Here is a 16148-nt window from a genome sequence, read left to right on the forward strand (position 1 = left end):
CACACACACACACACGAGAGGAGGGAGGGAGGGAGAGAGAGATGAGAGAGATTCAGGCGGCTACCGGCATCTCACCCTAGCATTAGCTAGCTACGAGCATTCACAGTATTGCAGAGAGGCAGAGAGAGAGAGAGAGAGAGAGAGAGAGAGAGAGAGAGAGAGAGAGAGAGAGAGAGAGAACACTCACCAAAGTAAACCGGAGCCAGACACGCATGTGCCAGGTGCACGCCAGTCGCACTGTTGTGACACAGATGGGAGAGCAAAAAGGAGGAAGCAGGGGGAGAGTCGCTGCTTAAATACCTTCCCCCTGCTCAATGATTGGCCAGGGGGAGTGGCGCTCCCTTTAGTGAAGCAGCACACTGCATAAATAAATAAATATATTTCTATGCTGCTACACAAGGATTGTAAGACTTCCGTTCAATGAAGCATGCACTGGAGAAAAAGTTGACCCCCCCCCCAATTATCATTGAGTACAATTAGGCTACTCAGTATTAAAGAGGTCAAACAGTCTAATTCAGCAGACAGGAATGTTCTCCCATTGCCAAATAAGCTTGGTTGGGGAGGTCCATGTCCGACTGGAAACAAGCTTAACATTGGTTCCATGAATACCTTAGTTCCTCTGCTTCGATTGATCCCTCTGCCCAAAGAGAGTCAAGAGGTGATTCGATTGATAAGTGTCATAAAAAGTGTGACAGTGGACCTGAAGAAGTCAGAAAAAAAAGAGTCAAAGTCATTCAGTCTTTTATTGAAACAAGCTCTTGGCTCAATGTAAACACTACAAGTGGAGATGACACAGGTTAGGTGGCAGTGAGAATCCAGAGGCAAAATGTCTAACACAGAAACAATGCAAACCTCTGTTCAAGCTTATGAATCAAGTAGGATGGCGTTATTTAGCCTTATGATAACAGATAAGTTAGTTAAAAAAATGTATAGTAATAAATCATCAGTCTCATGTTAGTGTCATTTTATCTCTATGTTAGTAAGAACTAAATGTAAAACTCCATGTAGCCCCTCAGCAGCAGCTGCAGCCCCTTAGTTTGCTGCTGACAGAGAGGAAGAACCACCAAGCACACTGAGAGGGCAGCTAAGTCAGTCAGTGTTAATATAATATAGAGTGTACGCCTGCTCTACATGAAAAAAAAAGTATTAATATAATGATTTAGTGCTGATTAATAAATTGTGAGGTTCTAGTCTCCTTCCCTCCCATTTTCTTCTGTTTCTCTTACCCTGTGTGTTTGTCTTGTTTGTCTGCTCACCTGGAGATGGGGGTGGACTCAACTCACCTTGCTGCAATCAAGTCTGCTCACCTGTTGCTAATCTGCAATCAACTCTGTGTGTAGTACTTAAGCCCCGCTTAATCCTCCACTGATCACCAGATCCTTCGTTTACTAAGCGTGGTACTCAGCTCAGGCCCTCTTGAAATGTGTTTTTTGAAATCCTTTTTCCCCTTGAAAGAAAACTAACCTTGTCTCTCCCTGTGCCCAGATCTCCAAGCAACTATTCTACAACCAAACGCTCACCATCCATTACCTGCATGTCTCATTAATAACCCTGTTTTCAAAACTTAATCCCTGCCTCCATTTGTGTCTGTACTGTGGGTCCTAACCCGGATTTGTTACAACAGAACGATCTGGCCATGATGGACCCTTCAGACACAAACACAGGGTCAGACTCATCACGGCTACAGCAAGCAGTTGCAACCCATGGAGCTTTGCTTGGCCATTATGATCAGACTATCCGCTGCATTATGGAAGCAAATCAGTCACTAACTCGACAACTCTCTGAACTAGCTCATCAAGTGTGTGCTGTACTCACATGTCCTTCCCTCCCCACAGCTCAAATGCAGCCAGTTGCTCCAGTCCCTGAGCAAGCTACACCACCCTTCCTATGCCACAGACCCAGAGCCATTCACAGCTCAGCCCAGCCATTGTTGAGGTTTGTTGTTCCAATGTAACACAGTGTCCGGCAGCACCCACTGTTATTTTCCACTGATATTGATAAGGTTCACTGGTGAGCCAGCCTAAATCCTCCACTGTTCAGAAATCAAGACTCCAAATCCCAGCCACTCTCTGTTGCAATCTAATTGCCTCCATTTTGTGTCTGTACTGTGGGTCCTAACCTGGATTTGTGACACCATAAAATAGCTTTGTAAAATGGTGAATGACTGTCAAACAGTGAAATACTGTAATACGTGGAAGACTGTAAACGGTGAAAGACTGTAAAACAGTAAAAAAGTGTCAACCGGTGAAAGACTGTAAACGGTTAAAGACTGTAAAACTGTGAAATACTGTAAACCGTGATAGACTGTAAACAGTGAAAGACTGTAAAACGGTGAAATACTGTAAACGGTGATAGACTGTAAACAGTGAAAGACTGTAAAACTGTGAAATACTGTAAAACAGTAAAAGAGTGTCAAAGAGTGAAATACTGTTATCATGAAAGACTGTCAAACTGTGAAATACTGTCAAACTGTGAAATACTGTAAAACGTTGAAAGACTTTCAAATGGTGAAAGACTGTTAAACAGTAAAAGACTCTCAAACGGTTAAACACTGTAAAACGGTGAAAAATTGTTATACGTGAAAGACCCTCAGACGCTGAAATACTGGATAACATTGAATGACTGTCAAACAGTGAAAGACTGTTATCGTGAAAGACTGTAAAACGTTGAAAGACTGTAAAACGTTGAAAGACTGTCAAACAGTAAAAGACTGTCAAACGGTAAAAGACTGTAAAACGGTTTTAAAAAATGTGTTATACGTGAAAGACCCTCAGATGCTGAAATACTGGATAACATTGAAAGACTGTCAAACAGTGAAAGACTGTCAAACCGTGAAAGACTGTCAAACAGTGAAAGACTGTTATCGTGAAAGACTGTAAAACGGTGAAAGACTGTCAAACAGTAAAATACTGTAAAACGTTGAAAGACTTTCAAATGGTGAAAGACTGTTAAACAGTAAAAGACTCTCAAACTGTTAAACACTGTAAAACGGTGAAAAATTGTTATACGTGAAAGACCCTCAGACGCTGAAATACTGGATAACATTGAATGACTGTCAAACAGTGAAAGACTGTTATCGTGAAAGACTGTAAAACGTTGAAAGACTGTAAAACGTTGAAAGACTGTCAAACAGTAAAAGACTGTCAAACGGTAAAAGACTGTAAAACGGTTTTAAAAAATGTGTTATACGTGAAAGACCCTCAGATGCTGAAATACTGGATAACATTGAAAGACTGTCAAACAGTGAAAGACTGTCAAACCGTGAAAGACTGTCAAACAGTGAAAGACTGTTATCGTGAAAGACTGTAAAACGGTGAAAGACTGTCAAACAGTAAAAGACTGTAAAACGGTGAAAGACTGTCAAATGGTGAAAGACTGTCAAACAGTAAGACTGTCAAACAGTGAAAGACTGTCAAACAGTGAAAGACTGTTATCGTGAAAGACTGTAAAACAGTAAAAGACTGTCAAACGGTGAAAGACTGTAAAACGGTGAAAGACTGTCAAATGGTGAAAGACTATTATCGTGAAAGACTGTCAAATGACGAAAGACTATTATCGTGAAAGACTGTCAAACAGTAAAAGACTGTCAAACAGTGAAAGACTGTTATCGTGAAAGAGTGTAAAACAGTATAAGACTGTCAAACGGTGAAAGACTGTCAAACAGTGAAAGACTGTTATCGTGAAAGACTGTAAAACAGTAAAAGACTAAAACAGTGAAAGACTGTACAACGGTAAAAGACTGTAAAACGGTGAAAAATGAATAAATGATAGTTGTAAACTTACAGGTTTTGATGTTTGATAAGACACATGATGTATGGCATGGTTGTAGAGAGTAATCTTTAAACTCTTGGGTTGAAAACGAGTCCCACTCCGGCCCTGAATACATTTTACACTCTATGTTGTTTTTCCCTTTTGCCTTATATATAGTGTGTATATAATAATACATTGTATGATAAATGTTCCTCAGAGAGAGAAGCTCTTATGTTAAATAGATATTTAAGTTTGTGCTCTTTGTCAGACATTTGTTGTCTCCTCCTGACATCTCTTATTCACCTCTGAGGATCCACACTGGAACAACCTGGTGAAACGCTGACATATCTGATACGTCACATAACAGTTGTTGTTTATATTTTTAGAGCATACCAAAGATGGCGGCTACTGCTTTGTTTCTGTCTGCTTGGTACTGTTAGGTGTAACAGCATGTTAGGAAGGAAACCTGGCTGTTCATCATAATTTCACCACATGAGGACCAATAAATAGATCCATAGTTTTTAATACTCTCCGTACACAGTTTAGTGAATGCTGGTGGCTGCTGTGTGGACAGAGAAATATTAAAAAACCTCTGCGGTGGACAGGATGTTTTTTTAAAGGGAGAGAGTTATACAAATATTCCGTATACGTGTGGACGTAGCCTCAGACCAAAGTCCTCTGACTTTTGAATGAACCTCTGGCTGCAGTCAGCAGTTTGTCTGACCTACAGATCTCACAGAGACACTGAGGAACCTGGTAACCAGGGCCCAAAACCAGGATAAACAGGCTCAGTGAAGGTGTTGCTGAAGGTGTGGAGGTGGATCAGTGAGTCAGAGGCGACTCTGTAGAAGGACAGAGTGCCAGCAGGACAGTCCACATACACTGCGACTCTGTGAGAGGCAGAGGACCAGGAGACAGGGAGGTCTGTTGCTCTGGTATTGTGACGGACAGAGTAACCTTCATCATAGCAGATCAGACTCCAGGACTGATTGTTCCATCCAAACACGCAGTCTTCACTGGTTCCTCTCCTGCTGATTCCTCTGCAACTCGCTGATACAACAACTCTTCCTCTCCACTCGACCTCCCAGTAACAGCGACCGGTCACACCAGTCCGACACAGCAGCTGGGGCCAGTAGTCGAATCTGTCTGGATGATCGAAATACAACTGAGCTTCCTTCACGTGTGTCACCGTCCTGTTGTTGTCAGACAGTTTGAGTTTTCTGCTCGTTGTGTTTGTGTCCACTTCCAGCTCACAGGCCCCTGATGGAGAGGACGAGACAGAGCTGCAGGTTATCATCTGTTTGTTCAGAAACGTCTTCACTGACACTGAAAGTCAATCTGACTCATAAAGACAGAGGATCTTTAATGTCATCGCAGAGCACAAGTACAGTCACTTACTCTACTAATGTTTTGGGCATTGCACTAGCTGAGATAGTTCCAATGTTAGCATGAGGTACATCTTAAATTTTACACCTAGCTCTGAGTAAAGTCCTCCGTAAAAGACCGGTTCTCATGGCGCTCTGTTTTCAAAGATGGGATCATTTGAAGGATGAGGAGAAGCAGAGAGTCCAACCAGCTGTGATCTGTCGACAACAAGCTCTCCGTGTTAGATTATATGAATAATAAAACAACGATGACTCTGATCTGAACTCACACTTTAGTTTCCCACAAGCGAAGATAATCACCGTACATCTTCACAACATTAGAGTACTGTTATATTAATGTACCGTATGTTGTAGTTCATGATTTCACCACCAGATGTCCCTGTGGTTATTTTACACTATAGATTAATTATCAACATGCTTTGTAATATTATACCTTTATGTTGCTGTTTGTTGATCAACGGGAGTTACAGCAGTTATGATTAGCCGTTAGCTTGTTTAGAGGCAATGAGGCTAACAGGAGTTAGCACTTAAACACTTCATTAAAAAAAAAGCTGTTCACTGATTGGACAAACCGAGGGAAAACGTCAAATCTGGGACGATATTTAGATTAGTTTGAACGTTATGGTCGACTAGTTAAGATGAACCTTACGTCTCCGTGGTGAAACCAAACAATGACACAACTTAAGTTACAAACTAACTCGTTTCACCGTATGGTTTTGTGTGGACTTTACACCCTAACTTAGGACTCAACTTATGTAGAGCTGCTGAAACAGGCCACAGTGCTTCAAAAGAAAAATCCTCTTATCAAGAGCGTCCAATGACAGGCTGGAGTCTCCTGTTCAACACGCTCAGAAAGTCACTGAGTGTGGCTTTAAGGTGGCTTTGTTGACCCGACTGCAGAAATCTGCTTCTCCTAATGAAGCTGGTTCTGATTTATGAATATGAGTGATGGTGGGAGTGGAGGTAAATACAGCAGCTTCACTAACACTCCCACAGTTTAACACATATGGATGTAGAAACATCTTTAACCATCAGTTATGCTGATCAATAACTTTCCTCACTCAGCATGTGCAGCTTTATTCTGATGAATCAAAGTCAAACACACTCACACTTCTTCAGACCAGGTTTCAGTCTGTTCCTTCCACCATGATCCAACCTGGAGGCAGAAACAACAACAGCTTACACATTTATCCTCATCTTGATCATAAAAGTTTTCCTGTTCACATCAATACAACATGCAGGCAGGCGACTTTAAGAGCACACGTTTTAGATTAGCTGTAAGAGTATAAAACTGTAAACTGAATGAAAGAATTAAATGACATCACATTAATTAACAATCAAACAGTAGATGATCAACACTCACTCAGCATGAACAACAGGTTAGAGTCTGTTTCAAGTCTTAAAGGTCATTAGTGTCCTCTCATGCCACTCCTCTGGGTGATGTCTGTAAGCTTTCAGAACCACAGTTCATGTCATAACACGGCTACAGGGCAAAAGCCTACATAACACACGTTCACTCATATCCATTATTTAACATGAGCCACAGATGCTCAGTCAACTACAGTGTAAGAGTTTCTGTCCGTGCGTCTGTACCTCAGTGTCTCCAGTCTGCAGAGTGCATCCTTCTGTTTGTCAGACAGTAGCTTCTCTCCACGTTCTCCTGGATGGTTGTAGCTCAGGTCCAGCTCTCTCAGACTGGAGGAGCTCAGTGCTGAGGCCAGAGAAGGACAGCCTTCCTCTGTGATCAGACAACCTGAGAGACTACACACACACACACACACACACACACACACACACACACACACACACACACAAACACACACACACACACACACACACACACACACACACACACACACACACACACACACACACACACACACACACACAGATTTTACATACAGTATCACTATATTGCTCCCAGCATGCAGGCTGAGCACACACAGCACATTACACACCACCTGTATTTTCTGAGACCTGCAGTGACCATGAGGGCAGACTGAATGGTATGAAGCAGAAGAGAGGAGGGTCAGCACCCTAAAGTCTGAGGGCAAAGTACTTCACCCAAAGTGTTAGTGACATTGTCAAGGGGGAGTGAGTCACTCTCTGAATGTATACAAGAATAAATCCATTAGTTATGAGCTCAGACTGTTGGCCTTTTCAATAAGTTTGCTCACCTGAGAGTTTCCAGTCTGCAGTGCGGACTCCTCAGACCAGCAGAGAGCAGATTCACTCCTGAATCCTGCAGGTCGTTGTTACTCAGGTCCAGCTCTCTCAGACTGGATGACTGTGAGCTGATGACTGAGGACAGAGCTTCACAGCTTCTCTCTGACAGGTTACATCCACTCAGACTGAAGAAGAACCAGAAATACACCATGAAAGGGTCATAAACACCTGATGACTTTCTGAGTACATAAAAGCAACATTGAACCTGGATAGTCACGTGTGTACGTACAGAGCTTCGTTTGAGGCTTTGATCACTGGCAGCAGCCTCAGAAGAGCCTCCTCTGAAGCAGAGTATTCCTTCAGGTCAAACACGTCCAGGTCTTTCTCTGAGGACAGTAAGATGAAGACCAGAGCTGACCACTGAGCAGGAGACAGTTTCTCTGTGGAGAGACATCCTGATCTCAGGGACTGTTGGATCTCCTCCACCAGAGAGCGATCATTCAGTTCATTCAGACAGTGGAACAGGTTGATGTTTCTCTCTGCAGAGAGGGTCGACTCAGTCCTCTTCTTGATGTACTCAACTGTTTCCTGATTGTTCTGTGAGCTACTTCCTGTCTGAGTCAGCAGACCTCTCAGGAGAGTCTGATTGGTCTGCAGTGAAAGACCCAGGAGGAAGCGCAGGAACAAGTCCAGGTGTCCGTTTGGACTGTTAAAGGCCTGGTCCACAGCACTCTGGTAGAAACGTGTTTCTTTGTTTTGGCCAAATAAGTAAGTCCACCAGGATGTTCTTTGTTCTTCTTCCATCAGGTTGAGTCCAGACTTGGTGAAGGTCAAATGGACATGAAGAGCAGCCAGAAACTCCTGAACACTCAGGTGGATGAAGCAGAACACCTTGTCCTGGTACAGTCCTCTCTCCTCTCTGAAGACCTGTGTGAACACTCCTGAGTACACTGAGGCTTCCTTGATCTTGATGCCACACTCTGTCAGGTCGGACTCATAGAAGATCAGGTTTCCTTTCTGCAGCTGATCAAAAGCCAGTTTTCCCAGAGACTGGATCATCTTCCTACTTTCTGGACTCCAGAGTGGATCAGTCTCAGCTCCTCTATTGTACTTGATGCTCTTCAGTTTGGACTGAACCACCAGGAAGTAGATGTACATCTGAGTCAGGGTCCTGGGCAGCTCTCCTCCCTCTCTGGTCTTCAGCACATCCTCCAGAACTGTAGCAGTGATCCAGCAGAAGACCGGGATGTGGCACATGATGTGGAGGCTTCGGGATGTCTTGAGGTGGGAGATGATTCTGCTGGCCTGCTCCTGGTCTCTGAACCTCTTCCTGAAGTACTCCTCCTTCAGAGGGTCAGTGAACCCTCTGACCTCTGTCACCATGTCAACACACTCAGGAGGGATCTGATTGGCTGCTGCAGGTCGTGTGGTGATCCAGAGGCGAGCAGAGGGGAGCAGGTTCCCCCTGATGAGGTTTGTCAGCAGCACATCCACTGAGGTGGACTCTGTAGCATCAGTCAGGAGCTGATTGTTGTGGAAGTCCAGAGGAAATCGACACTCATCCAGACCGTCAAAGATGAACACAACCTGGAACTCTTCAAACCTGCAGAGTCCTGCTTCTCTGGTCTGAGTAAAGAAGTGATGAACAAGTTCCACCAAGCTGAACTTTCTCTCTCTCAGCACATTCAGCTCTCTGAAAGTGAAGGGGAATGTGAACTGGATGTCCTGGTTAGTTTTGTCTTCAGCCCAGTCCAGAGTGAACTTCTGTGTTAAGACTGTTTTCCCGATGCCAGCCACTCCCTTTGTCAGCACTGCTCTGATTGTTTGATCTCTTTCAGGTGAGCCTTTAAAGATGTCTTCTTGTCTGATGGTGGTCTCTGCTCTGTGTGGTGTCCTGGATGCTGCTTCAATCTGTCTGACCTCATGTTCATCATTGACCTCTCCAGTCCCTCCCTCTGTGATGTAGAGCTCTATGTAGATCTGGTTCAGGAGGGTAGGGTTTCCTGCTTTCGCGATCCCCTCAAACACACACTGGAACTTCTCCTTCAGGTCAGACTTCAGTTTGTGTCCGCACTCTGGAACGACAGTTTCTGAAGGAACAAACAACACATGATATCAATAAGTGGATGAACCAGATCTATGATGTGATTTCCTTTTATTAGTATGAATGAGTTAAACATTGAATTTTGTATTGAAATGAGAGAATGAACCTCCTTTTCCTCTTTCCATATAAAAACAAATCTCTTACTGCTCCACAGACAGTCAGCCAGATCCTCCTGCCTCCTCCTCCTCAGAAGGTGCAGAGTGATCTCCAGAAATGCTTCTCTACTCCTCCTCTGCCCTTCATCCTCACTATCCAACACCTCCTCCTCTTCCTCACTCTCTAAGGATGCTGGGAAATCTGATGTCAGAACCCTTTGGACTCTCTTGAGCTCGTTCCTCACAAAGGGGAAGAAGTCCTTCTCGAGCATCTGGAACAGAGCGAGGGACAGAACATTTAATATGAATATGAATACCATATGTGATTCTTCTGACAGTCTGAAGTCCGTCTGGTGAAAACAGTTCCAACGGTTCCAGAGTGTCAGACCCCTCACTGCAAACGCCCTGTCCCCTTTTGTTTTCATTTTAGTGTTTGGAATGAACAGTAAACCTCTGCCCGAGGATCTCAATGTACGTGTTGGCTCATAGGGTATTAAAAGGTCTGCTATATAGCTCGGAGCAAGACCATGCAGGGCTTTAAAAGTAATCAGTAAAATCTTAAAGTCAATTCTAAAACATACAGGGAGCCAGTTCAAGGAAGCTAAAACCATATTAATAATATCGATAGCTTGATAGCTTAGCATTAGCATGCACACACCTTAAAGATGGAGTCCAGGTGTGTTTGATGCTGCTGGACGGGCTGGTCACGTAATTCTGAGCCATTCAGCTGAACTCTGTGGAGAAACATCAGATAGAAGGACATTTAATGACACTGTTTACAAAAGGTGATCTTTAGGTGCATTTCGACCAAGAGTTCCGGGGTCTTTTAGCCCCCAGAACTACTTAACCCGGAACTAAAAGGTTCCTGTGCCCCCATTGTTGTCTGCGTTTCGACCGCGGGCTGAAGTCCCGGGTAGATTGTGCAAATCAGGCCAGTGACGTATGGAGAAAAAAAAAGTAAATGCACTACACCACCAGACCAGTAGAGGGCAGTAAAACAAAGACGAATGCCATTCATCACAGATGACACCATAGAAGCAGACAGACAGGCAGGTATCATTATGAGCAACACAACAGTTAGCCTGTTAGCATGAAGAGACTCAGCTGGTGCTGTTTTAGATGGTGCTATATTTCATCACAGATGGATTCACTGAATCAACACGTGAGAGGAGATAAGCGCGAGTAGCAAAGACGTTTCAACACGCCTTTAAAATCCTTTTGAACTCAAAAAGCCGTGGCAGAGATCGACCGGTGTTTTGGTTTGAACAGTGACCCTGTTAACTGGAGACTTTCAGCAGGATGCATCCCTCATAAACGTCTTTAGACGATCATTAAATATCTGATGAGGATATTTTGAAATCTTAATAGAAACTTAACTAGTTTGTATTCCCAGGAACTCCCTCTGTGTTTCAACAGCTGTGTAAACTCCACAAACACTGACACGTTCAGCTGAAGGTCTCCAGTTTACAGGGTCACTTTTAAAACCGTAACACCGGGAGAGACGCATTCACGGTGGGCTGAGAGAAGACTACTGTTACAAGCTGCTAAATCAAGAGAATCACAGCTTCTTCTTTTGAAAAGTACACACACATACAAAAAAGATAGAACAAATAAAAACTAATGAAAGAAAGAGAAATCAAGTGAATCACAGATGTGTGTGATGTTATTGTGGATGGAGGGCGGAATAAAAACACTGCGGTTAATCTATCAATCAGACACGTTCAGCATTGCAGGCCCTGCCCCCCGAAAGTCCCAGGACCTTTGAAAAGTACTACCCCTCTAGCAGGGGCTTTTTAGGGGGGAGATTATCTACCCCTGAACTACTTTTTCGCCCTGGGTCCGTCGGTCGATAAACACGTAGTGCCGGGGTAAAGGTGGATTACAACATGACATCAACATTTACAAGGCCTGAGTGCCAACATCAGAATCCTCCCAACAGATGATCCTGATAGTAAGTCCCCAGAACCCAAAGGTTTGATTTAGATGGGTTTTCGGTAATTGTTAGGGTTCTCCTCCTTCCTACAAGCTGCCGAGCTGACCAATCACAGCGCTTGAGGTCTGCATCGATTCTACCATTAAGGCTGATTTATACTTCTGCATCGAATCAACAGTGTAGCCTACTCCGGAGGTCCGCGTAGCTCCCGTACATACCCAAAGGTCTATGCACGTAGAAGACGTGCACCTTCTCCAAAATGTAACTACGCAGAATCGACGCGGACCGCAGGTCCTGTGATTGTTCCGCTCGGCAGCTTTGTGTTTCCCACATTTACAGCACTTCCAGGATCACGAACACACAAGTATGTGGTGCCCATGTCTGCTTCAGCCCCTGCTGCATAGGGGCAACGCAGAAGTATAAATCAGCCTTCACTTACATTTTGGAGGTGGTTTCACGTCAGCTAGGTGTGTAGGTCTCTGCGTAGGTATGGGGGCTACGCGGAGGCCCCGCGTTGGCAACACCGTGGATTTGACACAGAAGTATAAATCAGCCTTACAGATAGGGTTAGGAGCTCAGACATCTGGGAGAGGCTCAAAGCAGAGCCGCTGCTCCTCCGGATCCAGAGGAGCCAGATGAGGTGGTTCGGGCATCTGGTCAGGATGCCTCCTGGACGTCTCCCTGGGAGAGGAGTGTCTGGGCTTCCCTGCTGAAGCTGCTGAGGCTGCTGTCCCCGTGACCACTGCAGAGACTATGTACTACTCTGAAGCTCTAGACCAGCACAGGAGTGTTTTTCTGAGGAGAGCGGAACATTCAAAGTTTTATATTAATAATTCTTACCTTCTATCAGCAGGTCGTTCATCTTTAAACCGAATAAGAAAATGTTTAGACTGGTCACTCTTCATGGACACACAGCTGGGTCCATCAGAGTCTGATCTGTGCTGCAGCATCCTGAAACAAACAAACATCAGAATCAGAATCAGAATCAGCTTTATTGACCAGGTATGCTTGAACACACAAGGAATTTGACTTTAGTAAACTGTGCTCTCTTTGTACAAGGCATAAGAATAAGACCTACAAAATAAAAATAAAAGTAATTAATTAATAACAAAAACATCAGCTATAAATACAAAAGAACAACAAATAGGCTTGACTAATATGTACAGGCTAAAATAATATGATAAAGTGCAGTGGTGAGTTGCAGAGGTAGTTTTTTACATTATAAAAATAGAAGTTAAATAGTACAAAAAATAGAAATATGGAATTCTGCTTTGAGAATTGTTGCATTGTGTATCTACATGTATATTTACAGAGAGTATTTATCTGACAGGTATGACACTGTTATGGTTTAGTGTTCATCAGAGTGACAGCCTGGGGGAAGAAACTGTTCTTATGGCGGGTTGTTTTGGCGCACAGTGATCTGTAGCGCCTGCCGGAGGGGAGGAGTTTGAAGAATTTGTGTCCAGGGTGTGAGGGGTCAGCGGTGATGCTACCTGCCCGTTTCCTGGCCCGGGACCGGTAAAAGTCCTGGATGGATGGCAGGTCGACACCGCTGATTTTTTCTGCAGTCCTCATAGTCCGTTGCAGTCTGTGTTTGTCTAGATTGGTTGCAGATCCAAACCAGACAGTGGTGGAGGTGCACAGAACAGACTGGATGATGGAGGTGTAGAACATGATCAGCAGCTCCTGGGGCAGGTTGAACTTCCTGAGCTGACGCAGGAAGTACATCCTCTGCTGGGCCTTTTTTCTGATTGTGTCTCAGGTCCCGGGAGATAGTGGATCCCAGGACCACAGTAGACACAGTGCTGTTCAGGATGGTATATACATATATATATATTGTTGCGGCAACACTGTCCAGAGTATGGGGGTGTGGCTGTCGAGCTACAGGTGGGCGGACCTTCCTGGTCACGTGACCAATTTATCAATGAGACGGTGACGCTGTGGTCTTAATTAGCTCAGGCAGACACCTACTAGAGAGGCGAGAAGAAAGAGACGCTGTGGTCAGAAGCCGTGGAAAGAGATTCTTGCGAAGTTCCCCCCTTTTTCCGTTGAGTTTTGTCGTGTGTTATATATGTTAACTTAAATATGAACTGTCATCGGGAACCCTGAGGGGTAACGAGAAGGAAGCAGCGTGAGCTGGTCCCGGAGCCGTGAATGGGGTCCTGGAAAGAAGTCGGCACAGGTAAGGTCCGCCTTTTCCTTTTGCCTTTTGCTCGACAGCCATCTGATTCCTTCTTTAGTATGGCACGGGCAGCCAACGCTTGGATGCCCTAGACCGAGCTCGTGCCAGGGTTGTGTTGCCGTGACAATATATATATAATTAACAGCTTACCTGCAGCCATGATTGTTTTCTTTTTACTTTTGATTTTATGAACTTTTTAGAATATGCACATATACACAGAGGGAAACACACACACACACTCACACACACACACACACTCTCACACACACACACACACACACACACACACACACACACACACACACACACACACACACACACACACACACACACACACACACACAGTTATGTGGTGAAGGCACAAATATAAATGAGATATGACCTAAGATGTATTGCACAACCAGTGACAATAACACAGTGTTGAATTTATGCCAGGACTACAAAAATAAAGAAAAGAAACTATAAAGTAAATTAAATATAAAGAGAAAAACTAAAGGATCAGTGGTTTTAAAGTTAAATCACAGCGTGACGACCACAGCATCTCTGACGTCATGACGTTTCCCAGAATGCCTGTCTGACAGCTTAGAAGAAGAGTCACAGTGATCTTCATCTCACCTCTGAGCTTCGTGTTCCTCGAACTGAGAGGTTTTCGAAGGAGGGACTCCATCCTCTGGGTCCACACATTGATCTACACAGAGCATCTTCGCTGGTAGAGCTGCACTCTGTCACAACAATGACAACACTTCCAGTCCCAGAGGGTTTGTAGGTTCAGCTGTGGAGGAAACCCAGAGAGAGAAGATGCTGATGATTCCCCTTCATCATCCGTCATCATCGTCATACTGTCTGCAAACATCACATCTACTCACACACACCTGCAGAGGGCCTCGTCAGGATAAGAGAGCTTCTAAACATCACAGTGCGGTGTTGCATGTCACTTCACAGTAACTGGTCTGTACTTCCTTTTTCGACTCCTGGCCTCATGACATCACAGGTCACATTACCTGTTCACACCCTGATGTGAGAGGCGTCCACACTAAGAGCCCGTTAGTATGGACTAATCTTACACATATCAGGGTTGCCAACTCTCACGCCCCTGGCATGTGACACACGCTTTCACTGTCAGTCTCACTCTCTCACTCTGCCCAGACGAATCTCACGCCAAAACACTACATCATAAAAACTCTGCGGTGTGTAATGTTTATATATCTGTGTTGATCGATCAGCTGCTCAAACCAAGCGGCAACCTCCGGTCTAAGAATATGAGTCAATGCGGAAGTGTTAAAGCTGCAGTTCATCGAGGATCCGCTTGAGGCTGGCTCCGGAAGTACCGGAAGTCACATACACATGAATGGGGAAAAGACGATCTTTGCAGCATTAATAAACATGTTTACAGTCTGGTACAAAAGATGAGTGTAGTCTGAATAGCTCATTTCTCGATGTCCTCTCACTGTGAGGCGGGTGAATTTTTTTCTAATTCGGCAATTTCGAAGATATTGAGATTACTAGTCTTCCAATGAGAGGCACAGCTGCCTGTGGGAACACTGCAGCTGTTGGCTAGGAGGCTCAAAGCCCGCCTCTTTACGTCACACTGGCTCGACAGAAGCAATATGGCTGCCCCTGCCGATTGGCCTCAAAACAGCTCTTCAGAAACAGATGGGTGACGTCACGTATACTACGTCCATATTTTTACAGTCTATGGCTCAAACACATGATTCTGATCTGCTCTACTTTTACTCTGATTGGCTTCTGTCATGATGGTCAGTTATGGTTTTGACATTTACGGTGGCTTGATTGACACATGACATCAACTCGTTCAGAGTAACATGAAAGAAAATATTCCACCTTAAAATTTGACAAATAGTGACCTTAGACTGCACAATATCAACACAATGAATTTGCTTCAGTGTAACTGCTGTAGTAAAAACCAAAAGGCTGCAAAGCTTCCCTTATTTAAGCTATCGCTGTTATCTCTACCTGAATGACAGGGACCCTACCACAGGACTGGGAGTTCAGTTTAACAAACCAGAGCGTGTTTGTTTTAACCTTTTTTTTTTCCTTTTTTTTCCCCCCTCTGATTTAAATAGAACTACTCAGTTTTAAAGTGACCTCATGAAAAAACACAGATCAAATTCTACTAGAATTAAATCTTCTTTCAGGATTTGAATTATTATTTTTTCGTTATTTGTGTATCAATAATTTTGTGTTTTCCCTTTAAATAATTACATTTCCAGCACAAATGTTCACAACAATATGGTAATTATTCACCAGAATGCAGGAATTAAGTGTTGAATGCTCAAAATTCCCCGAGGGAGGACCCCAGACCCCCCTCTTGTTACCTTTGCCTTGATGTTTAAATGAACCCTAAACTTTGAGTATCAGGTTTGAAAAGGAAGTGCTCTTCTAATTTCCTCGCCCCTGCCATCAAGCAGCCAGAATACACCACTGTCCATTCTTGTGTTAAATCCATGTGTGATTAAAATAAGTGCACGTGATTAAATGCAAGTGTATGTGATACAGACCATGTCATAAAAAT

The 16148-nt window shown here is 44.0% G+C and overlaps 1 protein-coding gene and 1 long non-coding RNA gene across 2 annotated transcripts; both read right to left on the reverse strand.

Annotated features, from left to right (window-relative positions):
* Nucleotides 1–3674: 3674 nt before the first annotated feature.
* On the reverse strand, nucleotides 3675–6771 carry LOC117829680. Its single transcript, XR_004634659.1, has 3 exons — nucleotides 6729–6771; nucleotides 6245–6291; nucleotides 3675–5010 (listed from the first exon to the last, which is right to left on the reverse strand). It is a non-coding gene; the product is annotated as an uncharacterized LOC117829680 (long non-coding RNA).
* Nucleotides 6772–7471: 700 nt separating this feature from the next.
* Nucleotides 7472–14330, reverse strand: LOC117830475 (NLR family CARD domain-containing protein 3-like). The gene is made up of 6 exons (XM_034708615.1): nucleotides 14231–14330; nucleotides 12274–12384; nucleotides 10159–10234; nucleotides 9550–9772; nucleotides 8259–9391; nucleotides 7472–7486 (listed from the first exon to the last, which is right to left on the reverse strand). The coding sequence occupies exons 1-6, from the start codon at nucleotides 14314–14316 to the stop codon at nucleotides 7472–7474; spliced, it is 1644 nt and encodes a 547-aa protein (XP_034564506.1). The 5' UTR covers nucleotides 14317–14330.
* Nucleotides 14331–16148: the final 1818 nt, after the last annotated feature.

This window comes from Notolabrus celidotus, chromosome 18 (genome assembly GCF_009762535.1).
Source record: "Notolabrus celidotus isolate fNotCel1 chromosome 18, fNotCel1.pri, whole genome shotgun sequence".
NCBI lineage: Eukaryota > Metazoa > Chordata > Actinopteri > Labriformes > Labridae > Notolabrus > Notolabrus celidotus.

Coding starts and splice junctions, on each gene's coding strand:
- LOC117830475 (XM_034708615.1), bottom strand. CDS start 14,316: ATGCTCTGTGTAGATCAATGTGTGGACCCAGAGGATGGAGTCCCTCCT. Junction 9,773..10,158: donor ACCTGGACTCCATCTTTAAG/GTGTGTGCATGC, acceptor GCTCTGTTCCAG/ATGCTCGAGAAGGACTTCTT. Junction 9,392..9,549: donor GGCTGACTGTCTGTGGAGCA/GTAAGAGATTTG, acceptor TTGTTCCTTCAG/AAACTGTCGTTCCAGAGTGC.